The 14,302-nt window shown below is 56.7% G+C and overlaps 2 protein-coding genes across 2 annotated transcripts; both read left to right on the forward strand.

Annotated features, from left to right (window-relative positions):
• The first annotated feature begins 579 nt into the window (after positions 1-579).
• Positions 580-5,769, forward strand: MTMR11 (myotubularin related protein 11). Its single transcript, XM_036397814.2, has 15 exons — positions 580-681; positions 762-877; positions 1,387-1,459; positions 1,548-1,690; positions 1,801-2,042; positions 2,126-2,213; positions 2,290-2,378; positions 2,492-2,613; positions 2,706-2,769; positions 2,968-3,038; positions 3,107-3,282; positions 3,831-4,001; positions 4,425-4,616; positions 4,847-5,107; positions 5,524-5,769. The coding sequence occupies exons 1-15, from the start codon at positions 633-635 to the stop codon at positions 5,617-5,619; spliced, it is 1,953 nt and encodes a 650-aa protein (XP_036253707.1). The 5' UTR covers positions 580-632; the 3' UTR covers positions 5,620-5,769.
• A 327-nt stretch (positions 5,770-6,096) lies between these two features.
• Positions 6,097-13,505, forward strand: SF3B4 (splicing factor 3b subunit 4). Its single transcript, XM_036397830.2, has 6 exons — positions 6,097-6,179; positions 6,561-6,689; positions 7,388-7,930; positions 10,085-10,279; positions 12,161-12,331; positions 13,034-13,505. The coding sequence occupies exons 1-6, from the start codon at positions 6,146-6,148 to the stop codon at positions 13,216-13,218; spliced, it is 1,257 nt and encodes a 418-aa protein (XP_036253723.2). The 5' UTR covers positions 6,097-6,145; the 3' UTR covers positions 13,219-13,505.
• The last annotated feature ends 797 nt before the right edge of the window (positions 13,506-14,302 follow it).

The following is a 14,302-nucleotide window of genomic DNA, read 5'->3' on the forward strand; positions in this document are numbered from 1 at the left end:
ACCGAGGGGTGGCACAGGTGGCACCGAGGGGTGGCACACACAGGTGGCACCATCCACCTGCTGCCCGCTGTGGGGTGCCGGGCTCGGCGCGCCAGGGGCCGGCCTGGCTTGGCTGGGCTGGGAGGAGAAGGCTCCGTGCTTCTGCCGTGAGTCACCGGGCGGCTTCTCCCGCCGTGTGCCCGGCAGGGGCCCCGCGCCCCCTCCCGCACCGCTGCTCACGGCGTTTGGGGGTTCCCCCGCACTGGGCAGCGCTTGCGGGACCCCAGAACCCGCAAGAACCCCAGAACTGCCCGTCCCTGACGGGGTGGCCGGGTGGGTACCCCCGCCCCAACGCTGAACCTCTGAGGTGCCTCAGGCCGCCCCCCGTCCCCGTCCGCCTGCGGAGCTCCCGGGCTCCCCCCCTTCCCCACCGGCGGTACCGGACGGCGCGGGGCGGAATGCCGGGATCCGCGGGCTCGGGATGAGCGGAATCCCGGGCCCCGAGGGGCGGGATGCCGGGGCAGGGATGCCAGGGGAGGGCGGGATGCCGGAGTGGAGGGCGGGATGCCGGAGCCGGGCCGGGCGCTCGGGGCTCTTTCCCGGGCCGCTCCGGCCCCGGCGCTGCGGGCCCGCCCGGCCAAAGTCCCTGCGCCATGAGCGGGGCCCCGGGCGGCCGCCGCCCGACCTTCCCCGGGCTCCCAGGTAGGGCCGGGGCCGGGGGCCGGGGGTTGTGGGGAGGCTCGGGGCGCTCGGAGCCCCGCACCCAGTGTCGGTCCCCGCAGGGGAGCGGGTGCTCGAGGAGGCGGCGGGCGCCCGGCGGCGCCGCGGGAACGGCGGCGGCTCCGTCCCGGGGACGCTGCTCTGCACCAACCGGCGCCTCGCCTTCCTGCCCGGCCAGGTGCGACGGGAACACCGGGAACACCGGGAACACCGGGAACACCGGGAACGGGACCGCGGGGCCCCGCGCCGCCTGCGCGGGGGGATCCCTGCCCCGCCGCGACCCCATCCCGGCACATCCCGACCCCATCCCGGCACATCCCGACCCCATCCCGGCACATCCTGATCCCATCCCGATCCCATCCCAGCGCATCCCGATCCCATCCCGATCCCATCCCAGCGCATCCCGACCCCATCCCAGCGCATCCCGATCCCACTCCGACCCCACCGTACCCCGACCCTCGGCTCAGCCCCACCCCGCCCCTGCTCCCATCCCAGCTCTATCCCAGCCCATCCTGGCTCCTTGACTGCAGAACCGCCGGGTTCACCCCGGGAACTCCTCACTGCAGGACATAGCGGGGGACAAGGGACATAGGCGCCGATGTCCCACCCCCAGATCCATCCCCACCGCCCCTCCTGGCACTGGGGGACGCTCCGGGGCAGTTCCCAGCCCTCCCCGCTCTCCCGCAGGCTCCTGGCTCCCGTGGCCTCCTCCGCTCCGAGGACGAGGTGGCCCTGCCCTGCATCCACAAGCTGGTGGCAGGTACTGGGGACACCTGGGGACACGCGGGATGAGCTGGGCGGGTCCCGCGGCTCCGCTGGCCCTGACAGCCTCATCCCCCCGACCCCAGCCAGCAGCTTCTCCAAGCCCAAGGTGCTCACGGCCAACTCCACCCTCAAGTTCATCCCGGAGGAGCTCGCCGTGTTCTGCCGGGATTTCCGCCTGCTCCGCTTCTCCTTCCCCGAGAACGGTTTGGCCCCGCAGGCGTTCCGGGTACGCCAGGGAGGGGCAGAAGGGCTGGACCCCCGCTCTGGGGTACCCCGCGGTTCTGGGGAAGCCTGGGGGGCCCCCACCTCACAGCCCAGCCCTGGCTGCCCTCGCAGGTGGCCAACGCCATCGCACAGGCACGGGAGGCGGCTGCGAGGCTGGGGGATGCTGCTGATGGTTGGGCCAGCTCTGAAGAAGCCATCCCAGAGGAGGAGGAGGAGGAGGAGGATGAGGATGAAGGCTCGTCCACCACGCTGCTCTTCGAGAGCCTGCGGGACTGGCAGGAGGAGCTGCGGCGTCTCGGCGCTGCGGGCTGGAGGGTGAGCGCCGTCAATGAGCGCTTCGACATGGCCCCGAGGTACAGCCCCCAGCGCTGCCTGAGCCCCCCGAACGGCGCCTGAGATTCTGGGGGACCCCACCCCGTGTCCCACCTTCCCACAGCCTCCCCCAGTACCTCTGGGTGCCCAGTGGGCTGCTGGACCACGACCTCAAGAGAACCTTTGCCCACTTCCAGGAGCGACGGGTGCCTGTGAGTGCCTGGGCGGGCCCTGGCAGGGTGGGGGGCACTGGGGAACGTGGGGGTGTCACCCCCATTTCTCTTGCAGCGCCTGTGCTGGCACCACCCGGGAGGGGGGGACCTGCTGAGAGCTGCCAGCTTCCACCCAGCCTCAGAGCCGGGCAGCGAGGACGTGAGGTGGGTGCCAGGGGGCCTGGGGTGGTGGCTGAGGGTTTGCCCCGGGGCTGGCTCCACCTGGGGCTCCCTGTGTCCCCGGGCTGGCTCCACCTGGGGCTCCCTGTGCCCCCCAGGTGCCTGGAGGAGCTGCTGCTGGGGGGCCGTGGGCCCTGTGTGTTGGCTGACACGGCTGAGCTGCCCACTCTGGCTGACATCCAGCTCGCCCACCTGAGGCTGAGGGCGCTCTGCCTGCCAGGTAAGGGGCACCAGGGGGACATTGGGGACCCCCTAACCCCCCTGGGGGGGCTGGGATTCCCCCCCTCTGAAACCCCATCCCGTGGGATGCAGGTGCAGTGGCAGAGGAGAAGTGGCTCTCGGCCCTGGAGGGGACACGCTGGCTGGACCATGTGCGGTGAGCAGGGGACAAGGGGGACTTTGGGGTGCAGGGAGGTATTTTGGGGTGTAGGGGGAAAATTCACCCTAAATCCCATGGTGGAATGTCCCACCTGGCACCATGGGGTGATGGGGACATTGTGGCGGGTGCATGATCCACCCAAATGTGTGACTGTGACATTTTGGGGGTGCCCTGAACCCCTGGTTTTACCCCCAGCTCTTGCCTGAGAAAAGCAGCGGAGGTGGCGTCGCTGCTGGTGGGGAAGCGCTGCTCCGTGATCCTGCAAGGTGGGGGCTGGAAAAAGATGGGAGGGGGCTGCAAAGGGAACCCCCCCCTCACCGCTTTGTCCCCTCAGAACCCTCAGACCGGGACCTGAACTGCCTCCTGGCCTCTCTGGTGCAGCTCCTGGGGGACCCCCACGCCCGCTCCCTGCCCGGCTTCCAGAGCCTGGTGCAGAGGGAGTGGGTGGCAGCCGGGCACCCCTTCCCACGGCGCCTGGGGCTGCTGTGCCAGGACAGCCCCCGGGAGGAGGTGAGACCCCCGCTCCTGTCCCATCCCTAACCCTGGCAGGAGGTGAGACCCCTGCTCCTGTCCCATCCCCAACCCTGAGACCCCCACTCCTGTCCCATCCCCAACCCTGAGACCCCTGCTCCTGTCCCATCCCCAACCCTGAGACCCCCGCTCCTGTCCCACAGACCCTAACCCTGAGACCCCTGCTCCTGTCCCATCCCTAACCCTGAGACCCCCACTCCTGTCCCACAGACCCTAACCCTGAGACCCCCACTCCTGTCCCATCCCCAACCCTGAGACCCCCACTCCTGTCCCATCCCCAACCCTGAGACCCCCGCTCCTGTCCCATCTCTAACCCTGAGACCCCCGCTCCTGTCCCACAGATCCTAACCCTGAGACCCTCGCTCCTGTCCCATCCCTAACCCTGAGACCCCCGCTCCTGTCCCACAGACCCTAACCCTGAGACCCCCCGCTCCTGTCCCATCCCTACCCCTGAGACCCCCGCTCCTGTCCCACAGACCCTACCCCTGGCAGGAGGTGACCCCGCCCCATCCCCTATTTCCCCCCAGGCCCCCGTGTTCCTGCTCTTCCTGGACTGCACGTGGCAGCTCCTGTGGCAATTCCCGGCGGATTTTGGCTTCACCGAGGCTTTTCTGCTGGCGCTCCACGACAGCAGCTTCAGCCCCTACTTCAGCACTTTCCGCTTCAGCTGCCAGCGCCAGCGGGGCCGCAGCAGCCTGGTGAGGGCAGGGCAGCAATGCTGCACCCCCAGATCTCCCATTTCACCCCTTTTTCCCCTCAATTTCAGTTTCTCCATGCCCATTCCAAACTGGGCACGGGCACCCCCAATCCCTCCCATTTCACCTCTTTTTCCCCTCAATTTCAGTTTCTCCATGCCCATTCCAAACTGGGCACAGGCACCTCCAGATCTCCCATTTTACTCCTTCTTCTCCTCACTCTGTTTCTCCATCCCCACTCCAAACTGGGCACCCCCAAACCCTCCCATTTCACCCTTTCTTCTCTTCACTCTCAGCTTCTCCATCCCCATTCCAAACTGGGCACGGGCACCCCCAGATCTCCCATTTCACCCCTTCTTTTCCTGCTCCGTGCCTCAGTTTCCCCATCCCAAACATGGAACTGATTTCCCCACCCTTCCCCCGCAGCCCCGGCTCCCCAGCCAGACCTACCGGCCCATGGGGGGCTGGCAGGACCCCGGGGGGCACAGGGGAGACCCCCGGCCCTGCAGCTTCCCCCCGGTGTGGGCCTGGGGCCGGCGCTACACCCGGCAGCAGCGGGAGCAGTTCCAGAACCCTGCGGGACCCCCGGGCCCTGCTGGGCCCCTGACCCCGAGCACGGTGAGTGGGGCTGCCCTGGGGGGGGCTGCACCCTCCCATTTTCCCTCATTCCCTATTATTTCCCTCCATTTCCCAATTCTTTCAGCCCCTTTTTATTCCTATTTTTTCACCCCATTTTTCCCCTCCCTGTTTTCCCTTCAAGGGAAAATCCCAAAATGGGATTTTTTTTTTTTTTCCCCTTTTTTGTTTTCCCCTATTTTTTCCTAATCCCAGTTTTGCTCCTTCCCCAGCCCGCAGAGCCCTGCCCGTGGGGGGAGCCCAGGCTGGTGCTGACTCTGGCCAAGGGCTCCTTGTGCCCCCACCCCCTGCCCTGGTGGAGCCGCCCCCCCCCGCGCCCCCCACTCCGGGGGTCCCCCTCAGGCAGCCAGGGGACACTGGGGGGGCTCTTGGGGACGTGCCAGCCCCCCCCGGGGCTGCTGCTGCCCTGCACCGCCGGGCCCTGCGTGCGGCTCTGGCACCGCTGCTACCTCAGGGGGCTGCCCCAGGAACAGGTACGGGGAAACTGAGGCACGGGGGGGGGGGGCTGGGGGTCCTGGTTTGGGGGGTCCCAGCCCTGTCCTGATGTTTGGGCTGGGGGTGAGGATGGATTTGTGTCCGTCCAGTGAATGTCTGTGTGTCCATCAGGGGATGGATGGATGGATGGATGGATGGATGGATGGATGGATGGATGGATGGATGGATGGATGGATGGATGGATGGATGGATGATGGACAGACAGACCCCATGTCCATCCATCCTACCCTGTCCATGTCCCTGTCCTGCACTGGACATTCTGGTCCCCATGTTCCCATCGCTGTGTCCCTGTCCCTTGATGAACCCTCCACCCTATCCCATTCTGGTCCCCATGTTCCCATTCCTGTCCCGTGTCCTGTGTCCCCACCCCGTGCTGGACGTGCTCTCCCTGCAGCGAGGGTGCTTGGCCCCATCCCTGGCCGGGCTGGCTGAGGAGCTGCAGCTGCTCCAGGAGCGACTCCGTGCCTGGAACCTGCGGAGACCCCACTGAGACCCCGAGGACACCTGAGCCCACCCCAGGATCGCTCGGGCCTTGGGGGCTTTGAACACCCCGGTGCCTCCGGCTGCTGCCCACAGCCGCCCCCGGCTACCTCTGGGTGCTTGGTACTGCCGGGAAGGGCGGAGCGGCGGCTCCCGAGGTGTCCCCGATGCCCGACGGACGCTGCGGGGTCTCGGTTTTCCATTAAATTTGTGCTGCCTCCATGAGGCTCCAGGAACTCAGGGATGGGGACTGGAATGGGGACGGGATAGGGACACTGTGGGAGCCCAGACCTGGGACCTCCGGCACTGAGGACCCTCCTGGCCGCGAGGGCTGTGTCGCGCAAGAAGGGCCATGTCGCGAGAGAAGGTCCATGTCGCGACAGAAGGAAGGGCAGCCGCCCTCGCCCCCACTCAAGATGGCGGCCGCGCCTTCCCCTCACGACTCCACTTCCGGTCCCGTCCCGCTGACGCCGTGCTTGCGCGCTGACGTCACGCGCGTGCGTGCGTGCGGCGCCGCGCGCGCGGAGCGGGACAAGATGGCGGCGGGGCCGATCTCGGAGAGGAACCAGGGTGGGAGCGGCGGGACGGGCCCGGTGGCACCGGCGGCACGACGGGACTGGGGGAGCGCTGGGGGCACTCAGGGGGACACCGCGGGGGCGCTGGGGAGGCCTTGGGCGCGCTGCGGGGTGCGTGGGGACCGCGGGGGTGCTGTGGAGACCTTGGGTACATCCTGAGGGGAATGAGGGGTTCTTGGTTATCCTGGAAGGGGCTGGAGAGGATTTTGAGCTCCTTGGGACACGGAGGGAGGCGCTGAGGGAGCTCCGGGGTTGTGGTGGGCTGTGGTTTATTCCCGAAGGAAAAAAAGGGGCTGGGGACCTCGTGGATTAAAGGCTGATGGGGAAGGGGGCTCGGGTTCGTGAGGGTCCCGGTTCTGATCTCGGTTCCTCGCAGATGCCACGGTGTACGTGGGGGGCCTGGACGAGAAGGTCAGCGAGCCCCTGCTCTGGGAGCTGTTCCTGCAGGCAGGGCCGGTGGTCAACACGCACATGCCCAAGGACCGGGTCACGGGCCAGCACCAGGGTGAGGGAGCCCCAAAAGCACCGAGCCGGGGGTGGGATTGGGGTGTGGAACAGGGGGGATCATCCTCTGTCCCTCGAAGAGATGCCCCTCTCTTCGAGCTAGGTTTTCTGAGCTCTCCGAATCTGTCACACCTGAGATAGCTCTGCTGCATAAAGTTAACGGGATGGGTTTTGAGGTGGTGTTGGAAGCAGAAAAAATGTTTTAAAAAGGCAAAATAACAAAGCTCTTACAGAGAAAAAGCTGAGCTAAGGGTAAGAGGTTCTTCCTTTTGCTAAACTCCACACAAAGCAATTATTCCCTTTGTTCTCTTCTTTTTTTTGTGAATTACTTAGGGGTCCGGGATTCCTGTCCTGAAATCTTTTGGATTTCTGTCCTGAAATCTTCTGGATTTCTGTCCAAGATTTCTGTCCTGAAATCCTTTTGAGGTCCAAGATTTCTGTCCTGAAATCTTTTGGATTTCTGTCCAGGATTTCTGTCCTGAAATCCTTTTGGGGTCCAGGATTTCTGTCCTGAAATCCTTTTGGGGTCCAGGATTTCTGTCCTGAAATCCTTTTGGGGTCTGGGATTTCTGTCCAGGGTTTCTGTCCTGAAATCCTTTTGGGGTCCGGGATTTCTATTCAAGGTTTCTCTCCTGAAATCCTTTTGGGGTCCCCCTGAAATGCCTTTGAGGTGTGTTGAGCCCTTTTGGGGTCCCCCAGGCTACGGCTTCGTGGAGTTCCTGAGCGAGGAGGACGCCGACTACGCCATCAAGATCATGAACATGATCAAGCTCTACGGCAAACCCATCCGGGTCAACAAGGCCTCGGCCCACAACAAGAACCTGGACGTGGGCGCCAACATCTTCATCGGCAACCTGGACCCCGAGATCGACGAGAAGCTGCTCTACGACACCTTCAGCGCCTTCGGGGTCATCCTGCAGACCCCCAAGATCATGAGGGACCCCGACACGGGCAACTCCAAGGGTTACGCCTTCATCAACTTCGCCAGCTTCGACGCGTCGGACGCGGCCATCGAGGCCATGAACGGGCAGTACCTGTGCAACCGGCCCATCACCGTCTCCTACGCCTTCAAGAAGGACTCCAAGGGCGAGCGGCACGGCTCGGCGGCCGAGCGGCTGCTGGCGGCGCAGAACCCCCTGTCCCAGGCCGACCGGCCCCACCAGCTCTTCGCCGATGCGCCGCCGCCGCCCACCGTGCCCACGCCCGTGGTGACCGCGCTGGGGCCGGGGGTGACGCCGCCAGGTGGGTGACAGGGCAGGGGGCGAGGGGGTGGCACTGCCCTGGTGCTGAAATTCTGGATGTGTTTGCAGTGAAGGGGGAGTGATGGGTCTGACTCTGTGTGCTCAGAGGGCTCGTTTGTCATGACATGGCATTCCACTGAATGGAGTAAATCAAATGTGTTCTGTAGAGGATATATGTATGTTATATATTCTATATATAGAATATGCAGTTGGATATAGAATTTAGACTATATAAAAATATTAGACTATATAAAAATACTATACTATACTAAAAATACTTTACTATACCAAGATACTATACTATATAAAAATACTTTACTATACTAAAAATGCTATACTATATAAAAATACTTTACTATACTAAGATACTATACTATATAAAATACTATACTAAAAATGCTATACTATATAAAAATACTATACTATATAGAAATACTATACTATACTAAAAATGCTATACTATACTAAATACAGAAAAGATACTGAATGCTAAAAAGATAATAATGAGCAGAATATATAGAATATATAGAATATGTAGTTGAATATAGAATTTAGACTGTATAAAAATACTAGACTATATAAAAATACTATACTATACTAAAAATACTACACTATACTAAAAATACTAGACTATATAAAAATACTATACTATATAAAAATACTACACTATACTAAAAATACTACACTATACTAAAATACTATACTATACTAAAAATGCTATACTATAGTAAAGAATACAGAAAAGATACTGAATGGTAAAAAGTTAATAATGAACAGAATATATAGAATCACAATTCTATATTCTATACTTGAATAGAGAATATATTCTAAATAGAATTTATACTTGAATATAGAATTTAGAAGATATAAAAATAATACTAAAAATACTATACTATACTAAAGAATGAAGATACTTATTGAATGCTGAAAAGACAATAATGAATAGAATATAGAATATATAGAATGTGTCTATATTCTGTGTATTCTATATAGAATATATATTCTATATAGAACATACAGTTGAATACAGAATTTAGAAGATATAAAAATACTATACTAAAAATACAGAAAAGATACTGAATGCCAAAAAGATAATAATGAATAGAATATAGAATATATAAAATATATATTTGTATTCTATATAGAATTTATATTCTAGATATGTATTCTATATTCTATATTCTAGATTAGGTATTCTCTATTCTATATAGAACATATAGTTGAATACAGAATTTAGAATATGTTAAAAATACTGTTCTATACTAAGTACAGAAAAGACACTGAATGCTAAAAAGGTAATAATGAATAGAATATATAGAATAATAATTCTATATTATACATAGAATATATTCTATATTCTGTATAGAATATATAATTGAAGATAGAATTTAGAATATATAAAGAACACTATACTATACTAAAGAATGCAGAAAAGATACTGAATGCTAAGAAGATAATAATGAATAGAATATAGAATATATAGAGTAATAATTCTATATAGAATATACAGTTGAAGATAGACTTTAGAACATATTAAAAATACTGTTCTATACTGAATACAGAGAAGATACTGAATGCTAAGAAGATAATAATGAATCGAATATAGAATATATAGAGTAATAATTCTATGTAGAATATATAGTTGGATATAGAGTTTAGAATATATTAAAAATACTGTTCTATACTGAATACAGAAAAGACACTTACTGAATGACAAAAAGGTAATAATGAATAGAATATATAGAGTAATAATTCTATATTATACATAGAATATATTCTATATTCTGTATAGAATATATAGTTGAAGATAGAATTTAGAATATATAAAGAACACTATACTGTACTAAAGAATGCAGAAAAGATACTGAATGCTAAGAAGATAATAATGAATAGAATATAGAATATATAGAGTAATAATTCTATGTAGAATATATAGTTGGATATAGAGTTTAGAATATATTAAAAATACTGTTCTATACTGAATACAGAAAAGACACTTACTGAATGCAAAAAAGGTAATAATGAATAGAATATATAGAGTAATAATTCTGTGTAGGATTCACAGTTGGCAATAGAGTTTGGAGCACAGTACAGGTCCTAGCCGAGGCTGTTCCGCCCGTCTCTCCGTGCCATTGATTTCCCCGTTGTGCTGCAGGCCTGCCTCCGCCCGGCTCCTTCCCGCCGCCGGTGCCGCCGCCAGGGGCGCTGCCCCCCGGGATGCCCCCGGCCATGCCCCCCCCGCCGATGCCCCCGGGCGCCGGAGCCCCCGGGCCGCCCTCGGGAGCGGCCCCTGCCGGGGGGCACCCCCCTCACCCTCACCCCTTCCCGCCAGGAGGGATGCACCACCCAGGTAGGGCTGCGGCGGGGCTGGGCACCCTCCTCCTCCTCCTCCTCCTCCTGTCTGTCTGTCTGTCTGCCTGTCTGTCCTTCCCTTTTCCCTTTTCCCTTCTCCCTTCTCCCTTTTCCCTTCTCCTTTCCTTTCTTTCTCCTCTCCTTCCTTTCCTCCTCACCTTCCCTTTCTCCTTTTTCCTTCTCTTTTCCTTCTCCTTTCCTTCTCCTTTCCTTCTCCTTTCCTTCTCTCTCCTTTCCTTTTTCATTTTCTTCCCTCTCCTTCCCTTTCTCTCTTCCTTTTCCTTTCCCTTCCCTTTCTCTCCTTTCCTTTCCTTTCCTTTCCTTTCCTTTCCTTTCCTTTCCTTTCCTTTCCTTTCCTTTCCTTTCCTTTCCTTTCCTTTCCTTTCCTTTCCTTTCCTTTCCTTTCCTTTCCTTTCCTTTCCTTTCCTTTCCTTTCCTTTCCTTTCCTTTCCTTTCCTTTCCTTTCCTTTCCTTTCCTTTCCTTTCCTTTCCTTTCCTTTCCTTTCCTTTCCTTTCCTTTCCTTTCCTTTCCTTTCCTTTCCTTTCCTTTCTTTTCCTTTCCTTTCCTTTCCTTTCCTTTCCTTTCCTTTCCTTTCCTTTCCTTTCCTTTCCTTTCCTTTCCTTTCCTTTCCTTTCCTCTCCTCTCCTCTCCTCTCCTCTCCTCTCCTCTCCTCTCCTCTCCTCTCCTCTCCTCTCCTCTCCTCTCCTCTCCTCTCCTCTCCTCTCCTCTCCTCTCCTCTCCTCTCCTCTCCTCTCCTCTCCTCTCCTCTCCTCTCCTCTCCTCTCCTCTCCTTCTCTCTCCTTCTCTCTCCTTTCCTTTTTTCTTTCCCTTCCCTCTCCTTTCCTTTCTCCCTTCCTTTTCCTTTCCTCTCCCCTTTCCCTTCCCTTCCCCTCCCCTCCCCTCCCCTCTTTTCCATTCACTTCCAATCCCTGCTACACAGTGACACTTCAAACAATTCAAACATAAACAAAATATTTAGTTTCTGAATTAAGAACTAATTTTAACTGACTGGTCCATTTAAGGAGCTAAGCGTGTGGCATCCAGTGATTTTTTTTTTTTTTATAATTATCAAAATAGTGAAATACAGCCTGAGTGGGGGTTTTGTGGTTGCTGAAGGATCTGGGGAATTCAGGGAGTTGGTGCTGTCTGGGAGGCACCTGGGCAGGGAGGGATGGTTTTGCCTTGAGCTGGGGAGGTGTGGGAGGCAGGAGGGAAGGCAGGAGCTGATTTTGGCATTAATAATTGAATTCAACCACTTTTTTTTTCCCCTGATTCCCCACATTTTGGCCCTGTGATCCTGGGAAGGAGCTGTGGCTGCATCTCAGCTCTGTGTTCAAAAGCACAAATTTTGTGAAATGTGCAGTTTAATGATTCTCTGGGATTTGTTTGATCCTGTGGCTCCAGAGCCACCCTAATTAGGGAGCTTTGTGTTATCCTGCTCTGGCCATGCCAAGAACAGATGCTGCAGGGCCTGAGCAGAGCCAATTACACCTGAAAGGGAAAACCAGGCTCAGGGGGAAATAATCATTTATTTGTTGGGGCTTTTTTAATGGGATAACTGGGAGAAGGGAAGTTTGGGGGAACCCTGCCCGCCCCAACCTCCAGCTCTGGATTCCTTTGGGAACTTGTCCAAATTCTCCAGGGATTGGGGATTCCTCCCTGTCCCAGGGCTGCACATTCTCTTTATCCCATCCCTTTCCCACCCACTTGCATCCAAACCCTTTCCTTTTCCTTTCAAACTCCATGTTCCCTTCTCTTTAACCCCTTCTTGGCCAGCAGAATCCCCCTCTGCACCCATGATTTCCAAACCCAGCTGCAGTTTTGACTCTTGGGGGGGCTCCCTGGCACCCCTAACCCCATCCTTCCCCCCCCCCCCAGGAATGCCACCCATGCAGGTGCACCACGGCCCCCCTGGCATGGGGCAGCACCACCCAGGACCACCAGGCTCGGGAGGGCAGCCCCCCCCCAGGCCCCCCCCGGGGATGCCACACCCAGGACCCCCCCCCATGGGGCTCCCCCCTCGGGGGCCACACTTTGGATCTCCAATGGGTGAGTGGGGCCTGCTCTGGGCCAGGAGGAGGAGGAGGAGGAGGAGGGGGGTGAAGGAAAATCTGGGGGATCTGGCACCCCCCCACCACCACTTTGGGGTCTTCACAGGGCTTCTCCATTGGGACCCTGCAACCCCCCCATGGGGATATCCCCAGTTTTGGGGTGGTTCTGGAGGCCCACGGGGGTCTTGGGAGCAATTCCTGATTCTGGGGAGTGTTTGCCAAGCTGGGGTGGGGGGGAAACCCTGGGTGTGGGTGGGGTAGGGGTGGCACCTCCAGGGAATTTTGGGAGGTGGGTTTGGGTTTGGATCATTTTCCTCCAGGGTTTTTGGGGATCTCTGTCCTCTCCCCCTGGCACTGACCCTCCCCTGTTTTTGGAGCAATCCCCGATTCTTTGCCAAGCTGGGGTGGGGGGCACCTGCTGCATGTGGCACCCCTGGCTGTGGGTGGGGTGTGGTGGGCACCTCCAGGGAGCTTTGGGAGGTGGGTTTGGGGATCTCTGTCCTCTCCCCCTGGCACTGACCCTCCCCTGTTTTTGGAGCAATCCCCGATTCTTTGCCAAGCTGGGAGGGGGGCACCTGCTGCATGTGGCACCCCTGGCTGTGGGTGGGGTGTGGTGGGCACTTCCAGGGAGCTTTGGGAGGTGGGTTTGGGGGTCTCTGTCCCCTGCCCTGGCACTGACCCCCCTCCCCTGTCCCCACAGGTCACCCTGGGCCGCTGCCGCACCACGGGCTCCGCGGGCCCCCCCCGCTGATGCCGCCCCACGGCTACAATGGACCCCCCAGGCCCCCCCCCTACGGCTACCAGAGGGTCCCTCTGCCCCCTCGACCGGCCCAGAGACCCCCTGGAGTCCCCCCACGAGGGCCCCTGCGGGGACCCCTGCCCTGAGGGGGGCACCCTGTGCTCCCCATCCCTCCCCAGCCCTTGGGATCAACATTCCCACTCCTGCCAAGGCCTGGGGGCCGTCCCCTGCTCCTCCCTTCCCTCCCCATTTCTTCCCCCTCTTTGTTTTTATAGTTTTTTATTGTTTTTCATTTTCTTCCCTCTCCCCATCTCTTCCTTGTTTCTCTTCCCCTGGAAGCTTTTCCAAGCTTCCTTTTTACTGGATTTTGTTGGTTTTGTATGAAAAGCAGTGGCCAACCACTTGCAAATAAAGGATTTAGGAACCAAAATGGGTTTCTGGATTGGGACTGAGATCTCTTCCCTGCTTGGGCCATTGGGAAGAACGAGGCTGGAGGGATTTGGGGCAGAGCTGAGCCATGGTTTGATCCCTGCTCCCCCTGTGAGCCTGGGAGAGTGTGCTCCCTTCAGCTGCTCCAAGGAATGTCTGGATTCCCATTCTTGATCTGCTCAAATCCGGGGAGCCGAGGTTGGACTCTGGAATATTTTGGTGCCAAGGTTTGAGCCAAAGTCAAACATTCCCCTGGGAAATCCTCAAAAGGTTTTTCCTGCCCCTGGGCAATGCCAGAGCCTCCAAGAGCTGGGAGTTTGTGGGGGGACATGGAAGTGGGAATTTGCTGCTTCCTTCCTTCTTCATCCCTTCTTCATCTTCTTACAGCCAGGTGGGAGCCCTGGATGGGACGGAAGGGAAGGTTGGAACCCCCTCCTGATCCTTCACATGCAGAAATGTGGGGAGAACCCCCCGGGGATTGCTGGAATGAGTGGATTTAGGTGCCAGGGGTGGGAATGGGGGTTCCCTGTGGTGCTGAAGAAATCTCCAGCATCCAAAGGTTCCTGTCTGGATGCAGGGAGCCCCAGGGTGGCATTTCCCTGCTCCTCGGTCCTGGAAACCACCAGGATCCCCCCAGGGCAGCCAATTGCCCTGCATGGACACCATCATCATCATCATCATCGTCATCATCATCATCATTATCCCCTTCTCCCCTGGAGGCACCCACTGTCACCCCATTTTATCCCCTCATCCCTGGTGTTCTCCTGTCATTCCCAGTCACATCCTCTCTTCCCCCTGACT

The sequence above is a fragment of the Molothrus ater genome, chromosome 29, assembly GCF_012460135.2.
Source record: "Molothrus ater isolate BHLD 08-10-18 breed brown headed cowbird chromosome 29, BPBGC_Mater_1.1, whole genome shotgun sequence".
Lineage (NCBI taxonomy): Eukaryota > Metazoa > Chordata > Aves > Passeriformes > Icteridae > Molothrus > Molothrus ater.